At 47.9% G+C, this 25,591-nt stretch overlaps 1 protein-coding gene and 1 long non-coding RNA gene across 2 annotated transcripts in view; both read right to left on the bottom strand.

Annotated features, from left to right (window-relative positions):
• Positions 1-1,675: 1,675 nt before the first annotated feature.
• On the bottom strand, positions 1,676-12,722 carry LOC135828244 (uncharacterized). The gene is made up of 3 exons (XR_010555605.1): positions 12,667-12,722; positions 3,405-3,459; positions 1,676-1,722 (listed from the first exon to the last, which is right to left on the bottom strand). It is a non-coding gene; the product is annotated as an uncharacterized LOC135828244 (long non-coding RNA).
• Positions 12,723-22,359: 9,637 nt separating this feature from the next.
• LOC135828377 (tubby protein homolog) overlaps positions 22,360-25,591 on the bottom strand; it is a 33,562-nt gene continuing 30,330 nt past the window's right edge. Inside the window, exon 11 of the mRNA XM_065340829.1 lies at positions 22,360-22,948. Coding sequence (XP_065196901.1) covers positions 22,818-22,948 — 131 coding nt within the window. The 3' untranslated portion in view covers positions 22,360-22,817. The remainder of the gene's footprint in view (positions 22,949-25,591) is intronic.

The following is a 25,591-nucleotide window of genomic DNA, read 5'->3' as shown; positions in this document are numbered from 1 at the left end:
TGCATGCTCGTGTATTGACACGTCTGAATTCTCGCCGGGCAATTGTTGCCCCAGTTAGTGTCGGCATTGGCCATACTAACGCACAGCGGTGCTTGCAATACTAGCTCTGGCATTGGACCAGAATATTGCATATTGTATGCGGCAATTGTTGCCTATCTCCTGGTAATACAACGCGTAATAGCTCCCAAACAGGTCGGCTTGTTGTGTGGTTGGTAAATAAATTTAATACAGACAAGACCGCCAGCATCATTATAAGTAAATTTCGTATGATTACCTGCACATGTCACGAACACATGATGTTCAGGGATTTGATGTACTCATAAATGACACTCCATGCACAGAGTTCGGTGTGCTCGTATTCAACACATGATGTACAGCGTTGGGTGTACTCGTAGTCAACACATGATGTACAGTGTTCGGTGTGCTCTTAGTCAACACATCATGTACAGTGTTGGGTGTACTCATAGTCAACACATGATGTACAGTGTTGGGTGTACTCGTAGTCAACACATGATATACAGTGTTGGGTGTACTCGTAGTCAACACATGATGTACAGTGTTGGGTGTACTCGTAGTCAACACATGATGTACAGTGTTGGATGTACTCGTAGTCAACACATGATGTACAGTGTTGGGTGTACTCGTAGTCAATACATGATGTACAGTGTTGGGTGTACTCGTAGTCAATACATGATGTACAGTGTTGGATGTACTCGTAGTCAACACATGATGTACAGTGTTGGGTGTACTCGTAGTCAATACATGATGTACAGTGTTGGGTGTACTCGTAGTCAACACATGATGTACAGTGTTGGGTGTACTCGTAGTCAACACATGATGTACAGTGTTGGGTGTACTCGTAGTCAACACATGATGTACATGTGCATGTACATGCATCATCAATATACCCTACATCAACCATATCAGCATAACCATTAACCATTAACATATCCAGTAACCATCAACATAACTACCGACATATTAACAAAATATATTTAATACAGACAAGACCGCCAGCATCATTATAAGTAAATTTCGTATGATTACCTGCACATGTCACGAACACATGATGTTCAGGGATTTGATGTACTCATAAATGACACTCCATGCACAGAGTTCGGTGTGCTCGTATTCAACACATGATGTACAGTGTTGGGTGTACTCGTAGTCAACACATGATGTACAGTGTTGGGTGTACTCGTAGTCAACACATGATGTACAGTGTTGGGTGTACTCGTAGTCAACACATGATGTACAGTGTTGGGTGTACTCGTAGTCAACACATGATGTACAGTGTTGGGTGTACTCGTAGTCAACACCTGATGTACAGTGTTGGGTGTACTCGTAGTCAACACATGATGTACAGCGTTGGGTGTACTCGTAGTCAATACACGATGTACAGTGTTGGGTGTACTCGTAGTACACATGATGTACAGTGTTGGGTGAACTCGTCGTCAATACATGATGTACAGTGTTGGGTGTACTCGTAGTCAACACATGATGTACAGTGTTGGGTGTACTCGTAGTCAACACATGATGTACAGTGTTGGGTGTACTCGTAGCCAACACATGATGTACAGTGTTGGGTGTACTCGTAGTCAACACATGATGTACAGTGTCTGGTCACATGGTCAACACATGATGTATAGTGTTTGGTTTGTATTGTTGTACTTACATAATGGCGATGCAGTCCACTTTTCTTTTATAGATTAGCGCATCAGTCTGCAGAGTAAAACAGAACACACATGCATAACAAACAAGCCATGGTCGGAATAGAAATCTTCATATCTCATGTGTATGTCATGATAGAGCATGGGCCATGCAAACTGTGATGTCTTAGCGCTGTAACTCCCCCCCCCCCCCCCCCTCCCGCTGATCTACGTTCAGTTCATTGTTGGTATTTGGCCCTGCGTAAGTACCGGCACCAGTGCCAGCAGCACATGTGCATGCATCATCAATATACCCTACATCAACCATATCAGCATAACCATTAACATATCCAGTAACCATCAACATAACTACCGACATATTAACAAAATATATTTAATACAGACAAGACCGCCAGCATCATTATAAGTAAATTTCGTATGATTACCTGCACATGTCACGAACACATGATGTTCAGGGATTTGATGTACTCATAAATGACACTCCATGCACAGAGTTTGGTGTGCTCGTAGTCAACACATTATGTACAGTGTTGGGTGTACTCGTAGTCAACACATGATGTACAGTGTCGGGTGTACTCGTAGTCTACACATGATGTACAGTGTTGGGTGTACTCGTAGTCAATACATGATGTACAGTGTGGGGTGTACTCGTAGTCAACACATGATGTACAGTGTCGGGTGTACTCGTAGTCTACACATGATGTACAGTGTTGGGTGTACTCGTAGTCAACACATGATGTACAGTGTTGGGTGTACTCGTAGTCAACACATGATGTACAGTGTGAGGTGTACTCATAGTCAACACATGATGTACAGTGTTGGGTGTAGTCGTAGTCAACACATGATGTACAGTGTTGGGTGTACTCGTAGTCAACACATGATGTACAGTGTTGGGTGTACTCGTAGTCAACACATGATGTACAGTGTTGGGTGTACTCGTAGTCAACACATGATGTACAGTGTTGGGTGTACTCGTAGTCAACACATGATGTACAGTGTTGGGTGTACTCGTAGTCAACACATGATGTACAGTGTTGGGTGTACTCGTAGTCAACACATTATGTACAGTGTTGGGTGTACTCGTGGTCAATACATGATGTAGAGTGTTGGGTGTACTCGTAGTAAACACATGATGTACAGTGTTGGGTGTACTCGTAGTCAACACATGATGTACAGTGTTGGGTGTACTCGTAGTCAACACATGATGTACAGTGTTGGGTGTACTCGTAGTCAACACATGATGTACAGTGTTGGGTGTACTCGTAGTCAACACATGATGTACAGTGTTGGGTGGACTCGTAGTCAACACATGATGTACAGTGTTGGGTGTACTCGTAGTCAACACATGATGTACAGTGTTGGGTGTACTGGTAGTCAACACATGATGTACAGTGTTGGATGTACTCGTAGTCAACACATGATGTACAGTGTTGGGTGAACTCGTAGGCAATACATGATGTACAGTGTTGGGTGTACTCGTAGTCAAAACATGACGTACAGTGTTGGGTGTACTCGTAGTCAACACATGATGTACAGTGTTGGGTGTACTCGTAGTCAACACATGATGTACAGTGTTGGGTGTACTCGTAGTCAACACATGATGTACAGTGTTGGGTGTACTCGTAGCCAACACATGATGTACAGTGTTGGGTGTACTCGGTCACATGACCTTGCACATACATGTAAAGTGTGGTGTGCTGCACTTTACCATGAACAACTGCATGTTGTACTTACGGCTTGTCGATAGGCAGCACTGCATTGTGAATAGTAGACGAAAAAGCACGTCGGTCTGCAGAGGAATACACAAACATATAGGAATGATGGACACAACACACACACACACACATATAAGCATATAGGAATACAGCTCTGTCAGTCTCTGCTCCTATTATTCACACAAAGTCCCACAGAGACGTCATGACAAGAATTAACCATGCGGATTGCACTCCCCGATGCCCTCCTTCTCCCCCTCCCCTCACTACCCCAGTCACCACCATTACTATGAGCACCCTGGCTGTGGCAGTGCCATCACAGTAACCATCAACAACTCCAAAACAAGCTCCGCCACTGCCACTGCCACCGCCACCGCCACCGCCACAGCCACTGCCACAGCCACTGCCACTGCCACTGCCACTGCCACAGCCACTGCCACTGCCACAGCCACCGCCACAGCCACTGCCACAGCCACTGCCACAGCCACTGCCACTGCCACTGCCACTGCCACAGCCACTGCCACAGCCACCGCCACAGCCACTGCCACTGCCACAGCCACCGCCACAGCCACTGCCACTGCCACAGCCACTGCCACAGCCACTGCCACTGCCACTGCCACAGCCACCGCCACTGCCACTGCCACTGCCACAGCCACTGCCACTGCCACTGCCACAGCCACTGCCACAGCCACCGCCACAGCCACTGCCACTGCCACAGCCACCGCCACAGCCACTGCCACTGCCACAGCCACTGCCACAGCCACTGCCACTGCCACTGCCACAGCCACCGCCACTGCCACTGCCACTGCCACAGCCACTGCCACTGCCACTGCCACAGCCACTGCCACTGCCACAGCCACCGCCACAGCCACTGCCACTGCCACAGCCACTGCCACTGCCACTGCCACAGCCACCATAGCACAACAACAAAATCTGCAAACATTGTCGCTAACATCACAGCCACTATCACCTCCTCCGCCACAACCACAATCAAAACAAGCACACAAACACACACACACGAAGTACTTATCTCCCTCCCCAGGGTGTATGATAATGTTGATATACTGAATGGGTGATACTCTCAGGACACAACAGACAACGAGCACAGATAGGTGGGAAGACATTTTTTAGAGAGAGACGAAGAGACGGAGACATAGACAAACCGGAAACGACTACATTATGGAAGAGGGACAGAGATCACTTGAGGGAGAATGCAAGATAAAGAGCCTCGGTAGCTATGACAAATATGGGCGCGCAAGTAGCTACCTAAGCCAACGGAACAAAAGGTGAGACCGAGTTTATACGGGGTGCATGTAGGCCAGCTTGGGAAAGGTAGATTGTATGGCAGGAGGTATCTAACAATAATAGTAAGTACTTATTTCACTCTCCAGTGGTGTGCAATAGTCGTAAGTACTGTTTTCCCTCCGCAGTGGTGTACAATAGCTGTAAGTATTGTTTTCACTTCCCAAGAGTGTATGCTAAGAGTAAGTACTTATTTCACTCCGCAGTGGTGTACAATATATGTAAGTACTGTTTTCACTCCGCAGTGGTGTACAATAGATGTAAGTACTCTTTCACTCCTCAAGAGTGTATGCTAAGAGTAAGTACTTATTCCACTCACATATTTCACTTCCCTATGGTGTACGGCAAAGATAGCAAGAACAGTCAACTTTGCGTATGACACTCGGTGGGACATTAGAAGAGTGTCCTTATTCGCGAAGTGTCGCTATACCCGAAGTCTCATTACCAGTATGTATTGCAGTTAGATAGGACTTTGCTCTGGGCATGGAAATTCTGTCATTATTAGCGAATTGTCGTTATATCCGCAGTCATTATTAGCGAATTGTCGTTATATCCTAGGGTCGTTATTAGCGAATTGTCGTTATATCCTAGGGTCGTTATTAGCGAATTGTCGTTATATCCTAGGGTCGTTCTATCCTAGGGTCGTTATTAGCCAAGTTGACTGTACTTCTAAGTGTTCAGTTCCGCCTTGCAATGGTCATAACACTGTTTACTCTTTTCACAATGGTCATAACACTGTTTACTCTTTTCACAATGGTCATAACACTGTTTACTCTTTTCACAATGGTCATAACACTGTTTACTCTTTTCACAATGGTCATAACACTGTTTACTCTTTTCACAATGGTCATAACACGTGTTTGCTCTTTTCACAATGGTCATAACACTGTTTGCTCTTTTCACAATGGTCATAACACTGTTTACTCTTTTCACAATGGTCATAACACTGTTTACTCTTTTCACAATGGTCATAACACTGTTTACTCTTTTCACAATGGTCATAACACTGTTTACTCTTTTCACAATGGTCATAACACTGTTTACTCTTTTCACAATGGTCATAACACTGTTTACTCTTTTCACAATGCACAATGCACCAAGATGCTTTTGATCAAAGAATGGAAGCGACAATCCACTGCTCTTGTGATGTGTGAGCCTCCCACAAAAAGGCGCATGCAGGCGTTCAAGGAAGGTGCCTGCAGGTCTCTCAGCAGCCAAGACTGGCATTCGATCGATACAGTCTGACCCCCCCCAAATACTCTCTCCCATTGCACCCTGGTTCCTCTCTTCAATCTTAGTTTAACCATGTTTGCTTCATTATACAATGCACTCTTTCCACTGTCCATTTCCTCTGCTGGTCCTCACCCCTGGTATACTGAAGTATCATTGAAGCCGAGACCTCATGTCGGCGGAGTTACACCAGTTTCACCAACATAGCTGTGATTCCCGCCATCTCTAGTAGCTTCACCATGTACTATCTGTTTCGGGGTAAACAAGTTAGTTGTTTACGATAGGATTATATTCTCACTTGGCCATTGTAGGCAAATCATAAGAACGACGACATCTAAAGGATCCTGCATGAAAGTAGGCAGCTGCGAGATGCGTATCTCGCGCATGCTCTTGCATGGCTACGTAATGCATTACATCATGATACAACATCCCCTTCGTCATAAAGGAGTTTATCAGTTTAACAACCTACATAACATACCGTACGTATATGATGGCGTGTTCACAATATAGAACATAACATCCAACAATAGCTCTATGTACAAGGTAACAATCATGAATGGCACACGACGGCGTGCTAACAATACAGAGACATAGTATCCAACAATAGCTCTATGTACAATAAAACAATGGCACCTCAGCTACTGTGACATAAGCGAACAGGTCCATGAGGCCTCTCTGGCCCTACACATCCAGGATTGACCTGGGTGCGACTGCGCGGCCAGACCGTGTTCGATACAGCTGGGTGGCAGGTTCAGCAGGCTGGCTGACGTCACACGGTGACGGCGGCTGAGACTGGCTAACGTCGCTCCACGGCGACGGCACGTCACTCGGCGGCTGAGGGCCTGCGAGACTGGCATCCGGCGGGAAGTGGACCCGCCTCTCTCTGAGGTGGGTACGGTTGCGCCGCACTTCTGTCCCATGGTCAGGCTGCACCATGTATGACCGTGGCCCGTTGACAGACTGGGTTACGATACCAGGTTCCCACAGGTGCGAGGTCGGGCTGCGGATGCCGACGTGCTGACCAGGAACTTGGGGGCGGAGAGACTGCGCTCGCTGGTCATGGTGTACTTTCTGCTGGTCTTGCCGTTCCTCGAGCTTCTGTCGGATGGCCTCGTCCCGAGTGTCGCGCTGGTGTTTGCGAGGCAGGTTGTCCTGTACCTGACGACCGAACAGCATCTCGGCCGGCGACGGTAAGCCCTGGCACACTGGGGTGGCGCGAATGCACAGCAGTGCTAAGTGCGGGTCGGTCCCGCTCTCCCTTGCCTTCTCGAGAGCTCTCTTAGCGATCTTGACTTGCGATTCGATAAACCCGTTACTCTGCGGGTGATGTGGCGACGACGTACTGTGGCGGAATCCATATTCGGCAGCAAACTCCGCGAACAGATGGCTGCTGTATTGCGGCCCGTTGTCCGACTTCAGCACGGCTGGGATGCCGTGCTCACCGAAAATCTCCTTGAGGTGCTGGATGATGGCCCTGCTGGTCGCTTGTCCGGCAGGCAGCTTCCGGGTGATAAAGTACTTGGAGTAGTAGTCGGCGGCAATGAGGTATTCTGACCCGCCGAGGTAGAACAGGTCCGTGCCTAAGGTGTGCCATGCCCTTGGCGGAATATCGGGCTGCACCAGTGGTTCCTTGGCTTGACTGCTCTGGTGGCGCTGGCACGTCGTGCAAGATGAGACAGTTGCTTCGATATCCTTGTTGATGTCCTTCCAGAAGACGGACGTTCTGGCTCGCAGCTTGGTCTTCTCTATGCCTTGGTGGCTGGCGTGCAGCTTGCTGAGGATTTCCCCCCTCATTGGCGGGGGAATCAGGACGCGACTGCTCTTCAGGATGAGACCGTCCTCGGTGCTCATCTCGTCGCGGAAATTCCAGTACGGGAGCAGAATTGCCGGCACCGCGCTCCTCTCTGATGGCCAGCCACTGAAGATCATCTCCTTCAGTGCTGACATCTCGGCGTCTTTAGCCGACTCCTCGCGGATCCTCGTCATCGCTGCATCGCTGAATTGCGGGAACACGGCTTGTACACTGACGTCGAGGTCCTCAATTGGCTCTGTTTCCTCTGGCGACAGTCGGGATAGCGCGTCTGCGATCGGAATGTCCTTTCCGGGTGGTACTTGATGGTCATGTCGTACGGCTGCAGCTTCAGCAGCATGCGCTGTAGACGCGGCGGGGCTGCGCGGAGGTGCTTGAGCTTGATTGACTCCAGCGGCTTGTGGTCGGATTCTACTGTGAATGACTGACCGAATAGGTAGGTGTGGAATCTTTCACACCCGTATACGACAGCTAAGAGCTCACGCTCAATATTGGCGTAGCGAGACTCCGTCTCGGTAAGCTTCTTGCTGGCGAATGCAACAGGCTTGTCGTCCTGCAGCAGAGTGGCGCCGAGACCTTTCATGGAAGCGTCGACTTGTAGTGTCGTTGCCTTGCCTGGGTCAAAGTAACTGAGCGTTACTTCTGTCGAAATGGCGGCCTTGACCTTGTCGAAGGTGCGCTGGTGGCTGTCTGTCCAGGCGAACGGTGTATCTGGCTTGGTCAGCTCACGCAGGTGCGCGGTCAGTGTACTGGCATTCGGTATGAACGGGCTCATGTACGTGACTAGCCCGAGGAACGTCTGGAGCTCGTCCTCGTTCTCGGGGTGCTCCATCTGCTTCAGCGCTGAGACCTTCTTCGGGTCGGGCTGTATTCCGTCAGCGCTGCAGATGATGCCGAAGAACTTGATCTTGTCCTCTTTGATGCGGCATTTGTCTGGGTTCAACTTCAGACCAGATTGTTCGCAGCGAACCATCATCTGGTGCATGTTGAGATCATGGTCCTCGTCTGACGTCCCGTATGTGACGATGTCGTCTGCAATGCCGGTGACGCCTGAGCACCCTTCGAACGTCTGGTCGATCCTTGCTTGGAAGACATCTTGCGACATCTTGAGGCCGAATGGCATGCGAAGGAATCTGTAGCGCCCGAATGGTGTGTTGAAGGTGGTGAGGTAACTGGATTCGTCGTCGAGCTCCACATTCCAGTACCAAAATTTGACGTCGACGATCGAGAACACTTTGGCACCTCTCAACTTCCGGGTGATCTCCTCAATGGTGGAGACCACGTGGTGCTCTCGCAGGATGGCGTGATTGAGGTCCTTGGGGTCTAGGCACAGGCGTAGCTTGCCATTGTCTTTGAGGCGGAACACGAGGCTGTTCACCCACGCTGTTGGTTCGCCTTCCTGGATCTTGGTGATGATGCCGTTCTGGATCATGTCCTCCAGCTCAGTCTTGATCTCGTCTCTCAGTGCGATGGCGTGGAGGTGGCGTGGAGGGTGTACAACCGGGACGACGTTGGGGTCCACCGTGATGTGGTACTTGCCTGGGAATTTCCCAATGCCATCGAAGCACTTCGGGTATTGCTTCATCAGGTCGTCCTTGTCTCGGATGCTCGCTGGCTTCTCCTGGACAGCGCAGTTCAGCGTGACTAACTGCAGGGCTGTCGCTGTCGGGAGGCCGATGATAGCAGTGCCAGGGCAGTCCGTGATGTAGAAGTCAGCGAGTTGACTCTTGCCATCGTAAGAGCACGGAATAGGACGGGTTCCGCATTGCTTTATCTTGGATCCGCCGTACGCTGTAAGGGTGGTACTTGACGGCTTCACGGACTTCGGCTTTGGGTATCTGTTTGGTCCGACGTGCTGTGGAAACATTTGGCAGAACACTCTCAGCGGCAATATATTGCCCTGGGCGCCCGTATCCACCTTGGCTCTCAAGGTGGCCGGTCTGTTGGTGTTGTCCAGGCTGACATTGAGGGTCGCGAACACCTCTCGCTCTAGTGGCGGTTGGTGACGCTCGACGCTGTCGATGATGACGGCGTCGAAATGCAGTGCGTCGAAGCGTCTCCGTGGGCTGGGGCTCCTCTGGGGGTAGCGCTCCCGCGGGCTGGGGCTCCTCTGGCGCCAGCGTCCGCGTTGCTGGCCCCTTCCATGTGCCTCGTCTCTCCCCTGCGAACGGCATACGTTTGCCCAGTGATTCGCCTTCCCGCATTTGTTGCAGGTGGAGCCGTGCGCTGGGCACTTGCTTGGGTGGTGGGTTCGTCCACATTTGCCGCAGTCTGCGTGTCCCACAGATTTGGAAATGGCGTGAACCGTTTCAGGTAGACGGCTGCTGCTGGTGGCGGTGGACAGCTGCTCCATGTGGCGCTGTGTTGCTTCATAAGTACGGGCCTTGTCAAGCGCTTCGTCCAGAGTCAAATCACTACCACCCTCCAGCAGGCGTTCTTGCACTTTCGAGTGCTTCGTCCCCACGATTAGCTGTTCTATCAGGCGATCGTTAGTCTCCTGAGCGTCCCTGAACTTGCACTTGGACGTCTTCTTCTTACACCTCGCAAAGAAATCATCTACAGACTCGTCGGGTTGCTGGCGGTATTTCTGAAGCTCAAACCGAGCCAGTCGTGCATTTACCCGTGGCTGCAAATGCTTATTAAATTTCTTGAAGACGGCAGCTACTTTGGATTTGTCGCTTGCATTATCCCACTCGAAACTATTGAAAGCATCAACACCAGTTCTCCCGATCCATAGCATGACATAGGCGACCTTTTCCTTGTCGGACTTGTCGGAAAAGGGCCCTTGGAAAACTAGAAGGCAGTATTGTTGGAACCGCTCGAATTCGTCAGGTAAATCTGCGGCTTGCCAATCCATCGACGGCGGGGTAAATCCGGCTGCTTCTGCCATTTTACCTCTTGGACCGGTGGCGCTACTGCGACAATTCTAGGGCGTTTATTTGGTTTACTTCTGACACCATGTTTCGGGGTAAACAAGTTAGTTGTTTACGATAGGATTATATTCTCACTTGGCCATTGTAGGCAAATCATAAGAACGACGACATCTAAAGGATCCTGCATGAAAGTAGGCAGCTGCGAGATGCGTATCTCGCGCATGCTCTTGCATGGCTACGTAATGCATTACATCATGATACAACACTATCTATTCTTGAGGTTTGTAGTTTCTTGTTACAACAAAAGAGAGCTACATACAGTAGAACTCGCTTAGTACATACCCAAGTAAGGCATACACCTGCTCAGTACATACCCAGGTAACACATATACACTTGCTCAGTACATACCCAGGTAAGACATACCCAGGTAACACATATACACCTGCTCAGTACATACCCAGGTATGGCATACACCTGCTTAGTACATACCCAGTAACACATACACCTGCTTAGTACATACCCAGGTATGGCATACACCTGCTTAGTACATACCCAGGTATGGCAAACACCTGCTTAGTACATACCCAGGTATGGCAAACACCTGCTTAGTACATACCCAGGTAAGATATACACCTGCTCAGTACATACCCAGGTAACACATATACACCTGCTCAGTACATACCCAGGTAACACATATACACCTGCTCAGTACATACCCAGGTAAGACATATACCTGCTTAGTACATACCCAGGTAAGATATACACCTGCTTAGTACATACCCAGGTAACACATATACACCTGCTCAGTACATACCCAGGTAACACATATACACCTGCTTAGTACATACCCAGGTAAGACATATACCTGCTCAGTACATACCCAGGTAAGATATACACCTGCTTAGTACATACCCAGGTAACACATATACACCTGCTTAGTACATACCCAGGTAAGACATACACCTGCTTAGTACATACCCAGGTAAGACATATACACCTGCTTAGTACATACCCAGGTAAGATATACACCTGCTTAGTACATACCCAGGTAAGACATATACACCTGCTTAGTACATACCCAGGTAAGACATATACACCTGCTTAGTACATACCCAGGTAAGACATATACACCTGCTCAGTACATACCCAGGTAAGATATACACCTGCTTAGTACATACCCAGGTAAGATATACACCTGCTCAGTACATACCCAGGTAAGATATATACCTGCTCAGTACATACCCAGGTAAGATATATACCTGCTCAGTACATACCCAGGTAAGATATACACCTGCTCAGTACATACCCAGGTAAGACATACACCTGCTTAGTACATACCCAGGTAAGACATACACCTGCTTAGTACATACCCAGGTATGACATACACCTGCTTAGTACATACACAGGTATGACATACACCTGCTTAGTACATACCCAGGTATGACATACACCTGCTCAGTCACATGTTATGTTCACTGCTTGTCTGCTAAACTCAGAGACAAACTTGAGTCAACCAGCAATAGGTGCCTAAGGCAAGTGTTTGGCCATGATCAGTATACATCTATCGATTTCATTCTCACCAAATATAACCTGTATACTTTCTCCCGCCGTGTAAACTTGAAGCTGTTTGTGTTTGTTTTTAGGTGTCTATCTCGTTGCACCAGTCCTCTTTTAAGCACGATATTTACCCCCCGCTCTGCATCATGCCGCACAAATGCTGCTACCCGCGGTGAAGCTTCAGCCGCTCTGGACCTACCCAGATCTACGTCTCGTCACGGCCTGAATGCTATTTCATTTTTGGCAGCAGACAGATGGAACATGCTTCCACCTGGATGTCGTCAAGCTAAGCCCCTTTCTGCATTTGTCACAAGCACCAAGTCATTCCTAGGGTTCCCAGTAAAAAGGCAGCGCCTGTTGGGAGTTCCCTAGTAAAATAACAAATTCTACTACTACTACTACTACTCAGTACATACCCAGGTAAGACATACACCTGCTTAGTACATACCCAGGTAAGACATACACCTGCTCAGTACATACCCAGGTAAGACATACACCTGCTTAGTACATACCCAGGTAAGACATCGTCTTCGCTTTCTTGTTATTGGGCAACTTGCTCGTTAGAATCTGCGAAGTAAAATAAACAACAACAACAACAACAACAAAAACAACATACACCTGCTTAGTACATACCCAGGTAAGACATACACCTGCTTAGTACATACTGTAAATATACAAAATTTCGGCGCTGCAAAATTTCGGCACTTCACGATTTTTGACATTTCGGCGGCGATTTATTTTCGGCGTGGGGTAGAGGGCATGGTATAGTGCGACAGATGCTGTGAAAAATTTCATCGGCGATTTAATTTAGGCGTTTTGGGTCGGTGCCGAATATAGCCGAAATTAAATAGCTGCCGAAAATTTGTATAGTTACAGTACCCAGGTAAGACGTACACCTGCTTAGTACATACCCAGGTAAGACATACACCTGCTTAGTACATACCCAGGTAAGACATACACCTGCTTAGTACAGTCCTTTTTCATCGCACAGAGATTCCTTTAATAAACACATATACAATTGTGTGCGGATACGTGTGCAGATACGACGTACTCTGACGTACAACTCGTGTATGGCAGACCTTTCAGCAGGTGCTCACAGACCTGGCGTGGCCTGCTATACCATATTCTTGTAAACCTGCACACATGACAGGTTCGCTTGACAGTTACTTTAGTGTGTTGACAGTGCACAGGAGGCTGTTTGCAGTGTGGGAAGCCTGGTTTGGTGGCACTAACCACGTACATATATTTCGTTTCCTGATGATGGTCATGAAGATCGAAACGTTGAAACAATACCTCTAATGGATTTGTCTGAAATGCTGTGCTCTCTTGAGTGTAGGCAGGTTGCCTGCAAACTATTCAAGTGTAATGAAGCTGCGTGAAGCGTCCTTCAAAATTTTGATATATTTTTTGCTATAAATGATAATAAATTTCAAGAATTCTGGCATATTGCACATGTGTGGTATTGGTGGGGCCGCAGAGGTCAACTTTGGCTAAGAAGTACATGTACATTGGATAGTACGTACTTTTGTCCACTCCCAGAGGGGTACATCCTATCTGGGTTCCACAGTAAACAAAACGAAAGACTTTTGTTGGGTTTGAATTCAACTTTGAAAGCAATATCATGATCTTCCTGGGGCAAGTCGCAGCTCGTGAAACAATACTGTTTTGTATGATGATGAATATGGGAACAGCATAGACACATGGTACAGGAGCACTGGGTCGCGGTATTTCCTCTTTAGGATATCAACAGGACTGCGGACAATAGGGCTGGGAAGTACTACGTCACAGCCAGACCAGAATAAATGACAACTTTTTTCCTTTGTATCCAGTAGGATTCAGTATTCGTATCGATCCACACACCTTGAACCTTGAACGTGCCCATTGCCGATGGCAATGATAGCGAAGGGACTATCTGCTAGCCACACACACACCATTGGACGCCCATCGCCGGAGGCGATGATAGCGATGCTACAGCAGAAGCCATAGCAACTTGTGCTGGGATTGCACCATTCAACAGCTTGCAAGGCTGAAGAATTGACCGCCACTATTCAGCCTGGTCTACACCACACAGCTATGAAGTGGCTTTTTCTGGCCAGTGAATCCCTACTTTTTGGTCTTTTTTTACACACACACACACACACACACACACATACATTTGAGTGGTTTCCATCGCAGCAGGGTGACATATCCCAGCCAGTAGTGACTAGACCTTGACCCTCAGGGACCCACTCTCCGTACAGTTGTCACCAAAAAATCCGGCCAATGCTATGGATACCACCCTGCCAATGCCATGGATACTATCCGGCGAATGCCATGGATACCATCCGGCCAATGCCATGGATAATTGGATACCATCCGGCCAATGCCATGGATACCATCCGGCCAATGCCATGGATACCATCCGGCCAATGCCATGGATACAGTGGCACTGGCATGGTGCGTGTTCACCGGCGGTACTTCATGGTGGCATGATGGCTTGCATGCACTTACAGACTCAGTACTGGAGTCAGTACTGGAGTCAGTAGAGAGGGTCTACCAGCATAGCACTGAGCAGTCTGCACTGCACTCTGCCTAGCTAGCCTGCTGCAGTCGAGTCGAGCACTGCATGCGGCCCGTGCACCGTACAGCTACCGGTAGCTTAGCATAGCATTGGAGGGATGTTTTGGCGACGACTGTACAACATCCACACATTCCATGCGACACAACGTGCCAACCCACAACACACCGTACTGGGAAATGGGTAGAGGAGATCCAGATGTTGTTGGTTCTTCGACTTCTGACGTTCCACCTCTCAAGCCCTATGCGAGTGAGACTACGAACGTTCGAAATCGAAACACCCCAAATACATACTGAACTCGTAAAATGTCTAAAATGCTCCAGAACCAAAAAATACAAAAAACAATAAGTCCTTACCGGAATCACCAGGTCTTCGGTTCATCATCACGACAGGAATATCATGTGGACGCCGGCACGCCAATGGCTGGCCCAGATGCATCTCCAGCGAACTTGGACACAGGGTGTACTACCGGCCATTCCAATACTACGTAGAACGTAACTCCATTATAGCTTATTCTTCACACTGGCACTAGCGAATAAGTCCTGAACGGCCAGTGCAACTGCATGCCGCTAGAAAACAGCATAATAGGTCCTAGTAGGTACAGCTTGGCAACTGCTTCAAAGCAAAGAGCAACATTTGCCAGAGAGAAGAATCCACAAAAAATTAGAACTGAAATGAGTTGATAACAGTGCACGTCAGGTTACAATGAAGAGTTTGGGTTGTGAACAACTCAGTCGTCGCGACATGTTTCACTCTTTGCAGTGATCTCATCTTGTGGTGAAAACAACAGAACTTGACATTTTTTTATGCATCCGGCCCCACACCCTGCCACCCGGTACACCGTACAGTACACGTGGTACACCGTACAGACTCTTGCAACTAACACACTGTCTACACCAGGGAGTAGTATTTTACTACTCCCTGGTCTACACTACATGATTGTACAGTCTTCACTTCGTCTTCCACAAGACAGTAACATGATCATGATTGTCGCGTAGATCTACTTACATCAGGCATGTATCAAGTGCAGACATTGTTTGCACGTGCACTTGACCGTGCAGTGCAGCACGCGTCCACACTCGCGTTAGTCGACCACGAAAAACAGCGTAACAAGGCTTAGATCTAGAGTCGTGGACATGGAAATCTGGTCGCACGTCTAGCGGCCCCAGGGCGCTGGCCATGCAGCCTTGGGTAAGCAGTACACACATGCTGCAGCGCGCTGCATGCTGGTCGCATCGGATCATCCTCTGTTCTGTACGCGATGAGGGCGCCGGCCCCGGTCAATCGACTGGATTTCCATTTCCACGACTCTAGCCTAGGGGCGCGTTCGAATTGTCACCGTTTGACTTTTCGAGGAGCTTCGTTTTTCTGAAGAGGTGGCCTTATTGGCCTCTTCAGAAAAACGAAGATCCTCGAAACTCATCCGATCGGAAGGTGGATTTGTATTTGTATTTATATCATTATCTCATGGCACATCATGATGACGGCCAGTAAAACTGAGACAATGGTGAAAGCCAACCACAGCAGTAAAACAGATAAAAGAATACAAATAAGAGGCAAAGAAGGCAAAGGAGGAGACAAACCAGCAGGATATACATGAAACCTATAATTGAGCAGAGATTTTAGCAACAAAATTATCCATCGACGTGCTGGTCTTGGCCTGCGTTGGTAATGTTGCCCAAAACACATAGCCAGCAAAGATCGGGGATCTAGTGAATAGGGTGGAGGCAGCGCGTGGGAGACTGAGTGAGTTCCGGGTATTCCGTGTTTCGGAGAACCAATTATAAGCCTGCATATGCAAGGGTGTTTTATTTAGTAATATTTTATGTATGAGAACACAGAGGTGGTACTTATGTCGAGTGGAAAGGGGACTGATCTTGGCAATTTCGTAAAGACTAGCGGAGGGAAAGCGACGATCTTTGCTAAATAAGATTTTAAGGAGCATGCGGTTATGGGTTTCTAGCTTGTTCAATACAGTAGTAGTTATGCCAGACCAAGCAGTATCACAGTAGTCAAGTAAGGGCAATATATAGCAACGATAAAACAAGCGTTTGCAAGAAAGAGGAAGATGTCTACAGTGGGCTTGAAGAGCCCCAAGGATGGAGCTTGTGCGCTTGCAGACATACTGCACATGGGGTGACCACGACAATTTAGAGTCAATAATAACGCCAAGATGCTTATGCTCTTCAACAATACGAATAGCAACACTTGAAGAAGGAAAACAAAGTGGCAGGGAAAGGGGAGAAGGGGAAATGTACATAGCTGCCGTTTTATCAACGTTTGGCTGCAACTTCCAATCATGCATCCAGGTTATAACTTTCCCAATGCTATCTTGCATGGCTTCGTGCAGTCGTATAGGACAAGCATTGGAGCAAAGCAGAGCTGTGTCGTCAGCGAAAAGGCTGACACCAGGGGCAATATCGAGGAGGTCATTAATATACAGGAGAAATAGCAGTGGCCCAAGGATTGAACCCTGGGGGACTCCAGAAGTAACGGGTAAAGGCTCCGATGACACAGTTGAGAGGCGTACAAGCTGATGTCGGTTAGAGAGATACGAGGAGAGCCAGCCGATAGCCTTGCCATCAATGCGATATACTGTTCGCAGCTTAGCTAAGAGACCCCTGTGCCAAACAGTGTCGAATGCCTTTGCGAGATCGAAGAAAACTAAACCAACATGGTTATTGGCGTTCCGGGCGGTGTGGATGTCTTGCACGAGGCGGGTAACCTGGTACCTGGTGGAGTCACCCCGACAAAAGCCCGAATGTGCTGGCGAAAGTGAAATGCGAACATGATCATAAATGATGTCCTATACAACACGTTCGCACACTTTTGATAAAGTAGGGAGCAATGAGATAGGGCGATAGTTGCTGGGGGTGGTGCGTGGTCCTCTATTTTTGTAGGTGGCCACGACTACCGTAGTTTTCCACATGGCTGGGAATTTCCCTTCGCGAAATGACATATTCAAGATAATTGACACAGGATAGGTAACAGACGGAGCAAGAGCTCTCCAAACTTCGTTGGTAATTCCGTCTTGACCAGGGGACTTGCCAGTTTTCAGATTACGGAGATATTTCCTCACTTGGGCTGTACCAGTCGACAATGATAGGAGGGACGCAGGTATTGAGGGTGAAGGGGTGAGTGGTGGTATATGCCACGTAGGGTCGTCAGGAAGTCCAAACGACGTAAACTGCGTGTTCAATATGTCTGCTATGTCTGCGGGATCTGTTCCTACCGTGCCGTCTGAAGCTGTCATTGATCGGATCGGCTCCCGACTACAGTTCTTACGGAGATGGCGGAGAAATTGATGGAGACTAGGCCATAGGGCGATCATGGGAAGACAGGGTGGCATGAACCGACTGTACATACTGACAATGGAGGGTACGTGACAAACATTTCACTTCGTTACGCTTGCGCTTAAAGGCAATGAAGTTTTCACTGGTTGGATACTTCCTATAAATGCTATACAAATCTCGCTTCAGTTTCACAGCACACTTGAGGTCCGGAGTGATCCAGGGTCGGGATGCATCCCGCATAGTAGGACGAGGCCTAATGTAGTCTCCTGTCCGCGGAATAACTTTGTAAGGCAACAGATGAAGATGGAATGCTGACTGTAGTAAAGCATCAAACAGGACAATGGCATCATCAACATCAGAATGCCGATGAAGTAATGACCAGTCCAACCTAGACAAGTCTTCATTCACAACCTGCCAGACACGGGTAGGCACTTGTTTATACCTGTACTGAGCCTGGGGATGGAGGGACAGTTTAGCAGTCGCTTGTGGTATCGAGCACGATGCATAGTTGAGCGTACAAACAACCTGCAGATGATCAGATGTGCCAAGAGGAGCTGCGTGGTCGACTGAGAGGACATGTCGGGGTTTGTTGGTTACCAACAAGTCAAGACATGAGTTGGCACCCGATGATGAAGTGTATGTTGGGAAACTCACTACTTGTTGGAGCCCAAGCATTGAAAAAACTGTCTGTAGGTTGGTACCGGCTGTAGAGGTGGAGTCAGAAGAGCACCAATCATTATGTTTGGCATTAAAATCCCCCGTCAGGAAGAAGTCACACTCGTCATAGCAAGAGGACTGTATAGCATCGACCAGCATATCCGAGAAGAAGGACAATTGTTCCGCCGTTTGGGAAGGGGGTCCATACATGCAACATACAAGAATAGGGTTAGGGGTGCATTGGGACTTAACTTCCACCCAGGCAGATTCACAGCCCTGACGCTGCAGGTCGGGTCTGTGGAGAATATGTTGAAAAGCATCAGTCCGGACAAGCACGGCGACACCACCATATCCTCTAGTGAAAGAGTGTGCATTTCTGTTCTCGTGTGCTGGTCTGTCTCTTCTGAAACAGGAATAGCCCGGTACATGCACGGAAACAGATGGGCACAGCCAGGTCTCCGTGAGGCAAACAATACTTGGCTTAGTGCTCTCCAGAACAATCGAATGTTCAACTAATTTATTGACGAGAGACCGGCAATTCATGGTTATCAGCATTAGGTCGGATTCTGATCTGGGGTAGAATGGGGTAGCATGCAAGTTGAGGGAAGGCATAGACAACATGATTATGACGAGGAACTATCACCACCACGTTCAGTCACGTTGGTACCGTCGGCAAAGCGCCACTTACGGACGGTGTGGCTAATTGTTGCCGGCCAAAATCCTGCACTGAGTATTTTGCCTTCATCCGTCGCTAGGACAGTCAGTCGTGCATATGCTGTGCCAAAGGTCCGGGATTCGTTAATACTGCAATTGAGCACCTCAACCTCACGGTCCTTGCACCAGTCAGTGATTGCGTTAGCGCTACACTCCATGTGGACATTGCCCACGTAGAACACAGATTTCGCGACTTTTTCTACGCCTGTGAGGATGTTGGGGTTAGCTGGGGCCACAGGCTTCACGTACCGGGACGTGACCCGACGACGTACAACTTCGGCCCAGCCATCCGAACTGCTTCCCGTATATTCACTTGTACTAGTTGTAGCCAATGTTGATCTGGTTGGTGCAGCCGGTGGTGTTTCAGTGCGTGATGAGGTCTGGTGTACATGTGTCGATGTTTGGGAAGTGCGGGTACGGTTGGTAGAGTGTGCGTTAGGGGAGGCCGAGTGACGGTTTCCCTCACCCCAGCCCCTGTACTACCTGAACTAGCTACACTACTGTACGTTGTACTCGGGGTTGTAGATTATGCAATCAGGTTTGGACTCCCGCCTTCCTCAAGGTGTATCATCTTCGCCACGAGGCCATCAATGGTTGCTTTCATTTCTCTAACTTCCCTATCTCTGTCCTCCCTGAGGGAGACCATTTCCACAGTTAATGCAGTGATAGTCGAGGACAGTGCACTGATAGAGCTCACTAGCTCTGGCATACCTGATTTGCCGATGTCCATGGCGCGAAGTTGAAGTACAAGGTCCGGTCGGGCCAACGAGTCCACACCTGCAAGTCCTGACTTTTTGGCCAAGTCACGAATCTCCCCATCCAGCAGCAAGGCCAGGTCCATATTTGAGTTCTCCACCATATTAGGGCTGGGACTAGTTCCAGGTCCACCTATACTTACAAAAGTGGCCGAAAGGCTTTTCCATAGATGGAAAGGCAGGAGCTAAAAACTTGCTTCCTACTCCTACGACTTTAGTTTCGAAGAGTTTGGAATAGCTACGTCACGTAGTACGTGGAGATGGTCGATCTGATCGGACGTCGTCATCGCCATGACAATTCCACTGAAAAACTCTAAAATGATAGAAACCGTTCTAATGGGACACTTCAACTAATCTCTTTATACTTCGAAGTACAATTTGTTAGAACAGTTGATGAAGACAATTCGAACGCGCCCTAGATCTACCTAAGCTACAGTACTAAAATGCACTGCTGACAGTCGTACTCGTAGATCTGCTGTATAAGTACAAATTTGAACGAAATCTTTCGTTACATTACTCCACCAGCAGGCTTGTTACGTACTAAATTTCGTTTTTGATCGAGTTCTGTCACACGAAACGTTCAGAAAAAAAGGTTAGTTTGGTACAAACTTTCATTTTTTCGTGCCCCATAACGGATATAGCGAAAGTTACTTTCCAACGAAATGATGTACTTATACAGTACTAGTACTATACTAGACTAGGTAACTGCAGCCAGTAATAGGTAACTGCAGCCAGTAAGTACACGCTGCGTTCGCACATGACACGTTATCTACAGTATAGACTCTACATGCAACGTGGAATCAGCTCCCGCCTACCCTTCTGCAGTCCCCCCCCCCTTCTCGCAGAGGTATGCACACCTTCAAGAAAGATATCAACGACCACTTGCGGCGCAGCAAGTGGGAGTGGGCCACAGACAAGTTATGATCTCTCCATCGCAGCCAACACACCAGCCTAATTATACTGACCGCACTCCAGCTCCCTTCTACCCCTCTTTGATCCCCTTCGCTCAGCCTAAATATGCGATTATCAGTTCTCTCCATCTTCCTACGGTACACTGCTTTTACTATCGTTATGTCCTATCTCAATCTCAAGTTCTCCCCATTATCGTTTGCAAAGCCGGTGCTTACCTCTTGGATGCACATGTTTCTTTTCTCCTATGTATCAGCGCACAGGAGTAACGATGATTCCGAGAAATTTGGTCGGAGGAGTTACTTTTTCCCCGCCCCCACTTCCATCCAATATGCCACCGCCCCCGCTGTGCAGCATCTGATGGTTCTGTGGTATTCATTAAAAAAAAACAAAAAAAACCAACGACAACATGTGTGCTAGATAAAATCACAGACCTAAAGCTGTGAAGCACTGGTGAACTTCCCGGGGTTTAGTGCAGACTACAGGTATCTGGCGCCCAGGACTTGCTGCGCCCTTGACAGGTTGCCCTGGAAGTGGATCAAGTGGTTCCGTGCACAAGTGCATATACAGTGATGTAATCCGAACCATTCTTGATCGGAACTCATTTGAAGAACAAGATGTACATTTCTATCGTTGAGAAAGTAAAATTCCGAAAACAGGAAAAGGGTAACAAGACTGCTGACATGATTGGACCGACTGCAAGCTACAGCTGCCCGATCCTACCTGATGTGTAACACCCAACAGTTCCCTACTTGGACAACAGCCAAGAATATTCTGAATCATCTTTGTGACTGGGAATCGCTCCAATGGCGTCGTCAAATTCTTTCTCTAGTTTATTTTTCATCATGTATTCTACCAAATACCATCCCTACTGAGCCAGTTTAGCCTCACCATATCCAGCAGCTGCCGCCACCCTTCCTCTATCGTTTTGCCTTGTTCTGGAATCCATTTCTTTAAATCTCCTCTTTTCGGTCTATCTGTTGTCTGGAACAAGCTCCCTGAGAGCCTTCGTAGGGAGCGATCTTCTGCTAAGTTTCGGTTTCTCATAAAGGACCATTATTTAAAGTATAAATTCTCCACAACTGGGATTCCTGGTTTTCATATCTAGTGCTCGTCATGTATTCTGTTTCTCCCTGGTGTGTTTTATCTGTAGTTTTCCTTGAGCAGTGGGCCTGTTACGTATTTTCCCTAGTCCCTTTTCACTTCCCTTCCGTCTCATCCACCCTTCCAGGAAACTCCCCCGATCAGTATCCATTAACCTTTGGAGAATCCTTCAAATAGAGTCTAAATGAAGTCTGAATGAATGATCTTAGACAAATAACAGTAGGGGGATCTTACGACAACGGCATAAGGTCATGTGAGACGAAAATGATCTCAACGACGATGGTGACAAGCCAAGGGGAACATCTTGGGTAATACTTTGGATCGCACTGATCATACTCTTGTATCCACATCACTTATTTGTTTTCAGCAGAGGGCTGGGCTGGGCTAGCACAAAGTATAAGCTATCACGACGAACACCGTAAACAGTTGTATGAAATGAACACTGCACATATCATTGACCATGATGGCCAATACAACAATCGAGCTAATTCGGATCTGAATGTTGAGAAAGCAAACAGCATCAGACTGATGATAGGATGCCTAGCAGACTGGTGACCGGGGTTTGTGAATGGTCCAACAGCATATTGGCATCTTGGATATGTTGTTAGTAAACTAGCAGGCCTCGAACCTCAACAGGCAACAGAGATTACTCGCTGGTAGCTCTGAGAAGGAGGTCATTTACCAAATTTCTTGGTGTAGCCACAGAGTGCCAGAGCAAAGGCCTGGTATGGGCATAATGGGTAGCTAAAATCCAGCGCAAACTGAACGCTGGAAGTACGTCCAAATTGCAAGACGATATACTCAGCTGAAGAACACAAGAACACATGAACATGGTGGACAACAGCAACTGAAGCAGCAATCAGAATGATGACAGAAATAACAATGATTATAATAGTATTATCATTGACAGCTATGATGATGATTTGACAGCAGCAGCAGCCGCAATAGCAGTAGCACCAGTAGAACCACCAGCACCACCAGGATTAGCACCAGCACCACCAGTAGAACCACCAGCACCACCAGGAGTAGCACCAGCACCACCAGGAGTAGCACCAGCACCACCAGGAGTAGCACCAGCACCACCAGTAGTAGCACCAGCACCACCAGTAGTAGCACCAGCACCACCAGGAGTAGCACCAGCACCACCAGGAGTAGCACCAGCACCACCAGTAGTAGCACCAGCACCACCAGTAGTAGCACCAGCACCACCAGTAGAACCACCAGCACCACCAGGAGTAGCACTAGCACCACCAGGAGTAGCACTAGCACCACCAGGAGTAGCACCAGCACCACCAGTAGAACCACCAGCACCACCAGGAGTAGCACCAGCACCACCAGGAGTAGCACCAGCACCACCAGGAGTAGCACCAGCACCACCAGTAGTAGCACCAGCACCACCAGTAGTAGCACCAGCACCACCAGTAGAACCACCAGCACCACCAGGAGTAGCACTAGCACCACCAGGAGTAGCACTAGCACCACCAGGAGTAGCACCAGCACCACCAGGAGTAGCACCAGCACCACCAGGAGTAGCACCAGCACCACCAGTAGCACTAGCACCACCAGGAGTAGCACCAGCACCACCAGTAGCACTAGCACCACCAGGAGTAGCACCAGCACCACCAGTAGCACTAGCACCACCAGGAGTAGCACCAGCACCACCAGTAGTAGCACCAGCACCACCAGTAGAACCACCAGCACCACCAGGAGTAGCACTAGCACCACCAGGAGTAGCACTAGCACCACCAGGAGTAGCACCAGCACCACCAGGAGTAGCACCAGCACCACCAGGAGTAGCACCAGCACCACCAGTAGCACTAGCACCACCAGGAGTAGCACCAACACCACCAGTAGCACTAGCACCACCAGGAGTAGCACCAGCACCACCAGTAGCACTAGCACCACCAGGAGTAGCACCAGCACCACCAGTAGCACTAGCACCACCAGGAGTAGCATCAGCACCACCAGTAGCACCACCAGCACCACCAGGAGTAGCACCACCAGTAGCACCAGCAGCAGCAGCAGAACTACAGGTGTCCAATTTTGCCAAAACGTCGTAAGGATTGATAAAGCGAGTTTGATATTGTTGCACAGTGAATTGAAAAGAGCGAGCAGCTCTAATTTTCTTCCTAATCTCATAATAATCTTTCAGCCACACACGTTGTATGGAATGTTGCTTGCGTCCTTGAATCATGATTATTTTGACCGTGTTGTCCAATGGTCTTTCCAGTATCGTCATTGACATGCGTGTACATCCGTCAACATCCTTCACAGCTGAGACTTTCAGCTCGTACTTGTCTTGGTTGCGCTCACCTTCCCCTTCTTATGTTATCATTATAACTTAGAACCTTCCAAGTTCGAAGGCTGCTGGAGTGCACATCCAATATGTGCTAGAGCTGATAGCCAGTAAAGTTGTATAACGCCAGTACTGTCGGTCAGTGTCGTGCAAGGTCATCGCATGAGCTGATTGTTTGGTAACTGGTGTTAGTGGAAATTATAGCCTAACTTGCAGTTAATACTCATAAAAAGGACACACTTCAGGCTCATTACAAACATCTTGAAAGTTTTTGTCTTCACAAGTATACTTTCAAGCCTTCTTATCAGGTGAAATACAGGCAAGGGAAAAGGAACAGGAACAGTGGATTAAATACAGTAAGAAGGTGGTAAAACAGCGCAAAAAGAAAGAAAGAAAGAAAGAAAGAAGATAGCTAAAGTAAACAGCGAAAATTGCAATAATGACCCAACCTTTGCAAGCAGAAACAAATCAAATTCACACTTAGGCTGTTAGGTAGGTCGTCAAAACCTCGTTAGTTACATGTATGTCCAGTGGTTGTCTCTTGTTGTCGCACTACATGTTGCGCTTATTGAGTTTTCTCGCATTTGCACCTTTGTGTCATTATTGCAATTTTCGCTGTTTACTTTAGCTATCTTCTTTCTTTCTTTCTTTCTTTTTGCGCTGTTTTACCACCTTCTTACTGTATTTAATCCACTGTTCCTGTTCCTTTTCCCTTGCCTGTATTTCACCTGATGAGAAGGCTTGAAAGTATACTTGTGAAGACAAAAACTTTCAAGATGTTTGTAATGAGCCTGAAGTGTGTCCTTTTTATGAGTATTATCGCATTTTTGTCTCAGAGGAAACTGTTAACTTGCAGTTCCTTGATCTTTTTGTGTTTTTCAAAAATCTCATAATAATTTTTGCTATTGCTAGGGTTGAATGGTCAGAGATTTCAGCTGATCGGCTTACATGCATCTTTAACCAACTGGTTTTAACTTTTAGGGTATGTACCCTACTTTCATGTGCCATTGTGTATATCCTCTGACCGCATTTACTAGCAAAATAGCGCTCCACAAAACACGTGAAGTGAGTGAAGGTTCTCACTTGCTAAACAGTTAAGTGCTGGTTGGGGCTATTGCATGTGTATAGGCTCAAGTTGACTAAAACCACAAC

Source organism: Sycon ciliatum, chromosome 12 (assembly GCF_964019385.1).
Source record: "Sycon ciliatum chromosome 12, ocSycCili1.1, whole genome shotgun sequence".
NCBI lineage: Eukaryota > Metazoa > Porifera > Calcarea > Leucosolenida > Sycettidae > Sycon > Sycon ciliatum.
Note: the sequence above shows the minus strand (reverse complement) of the source record. Positions and strands in the feature narration are given on the sequence as shown.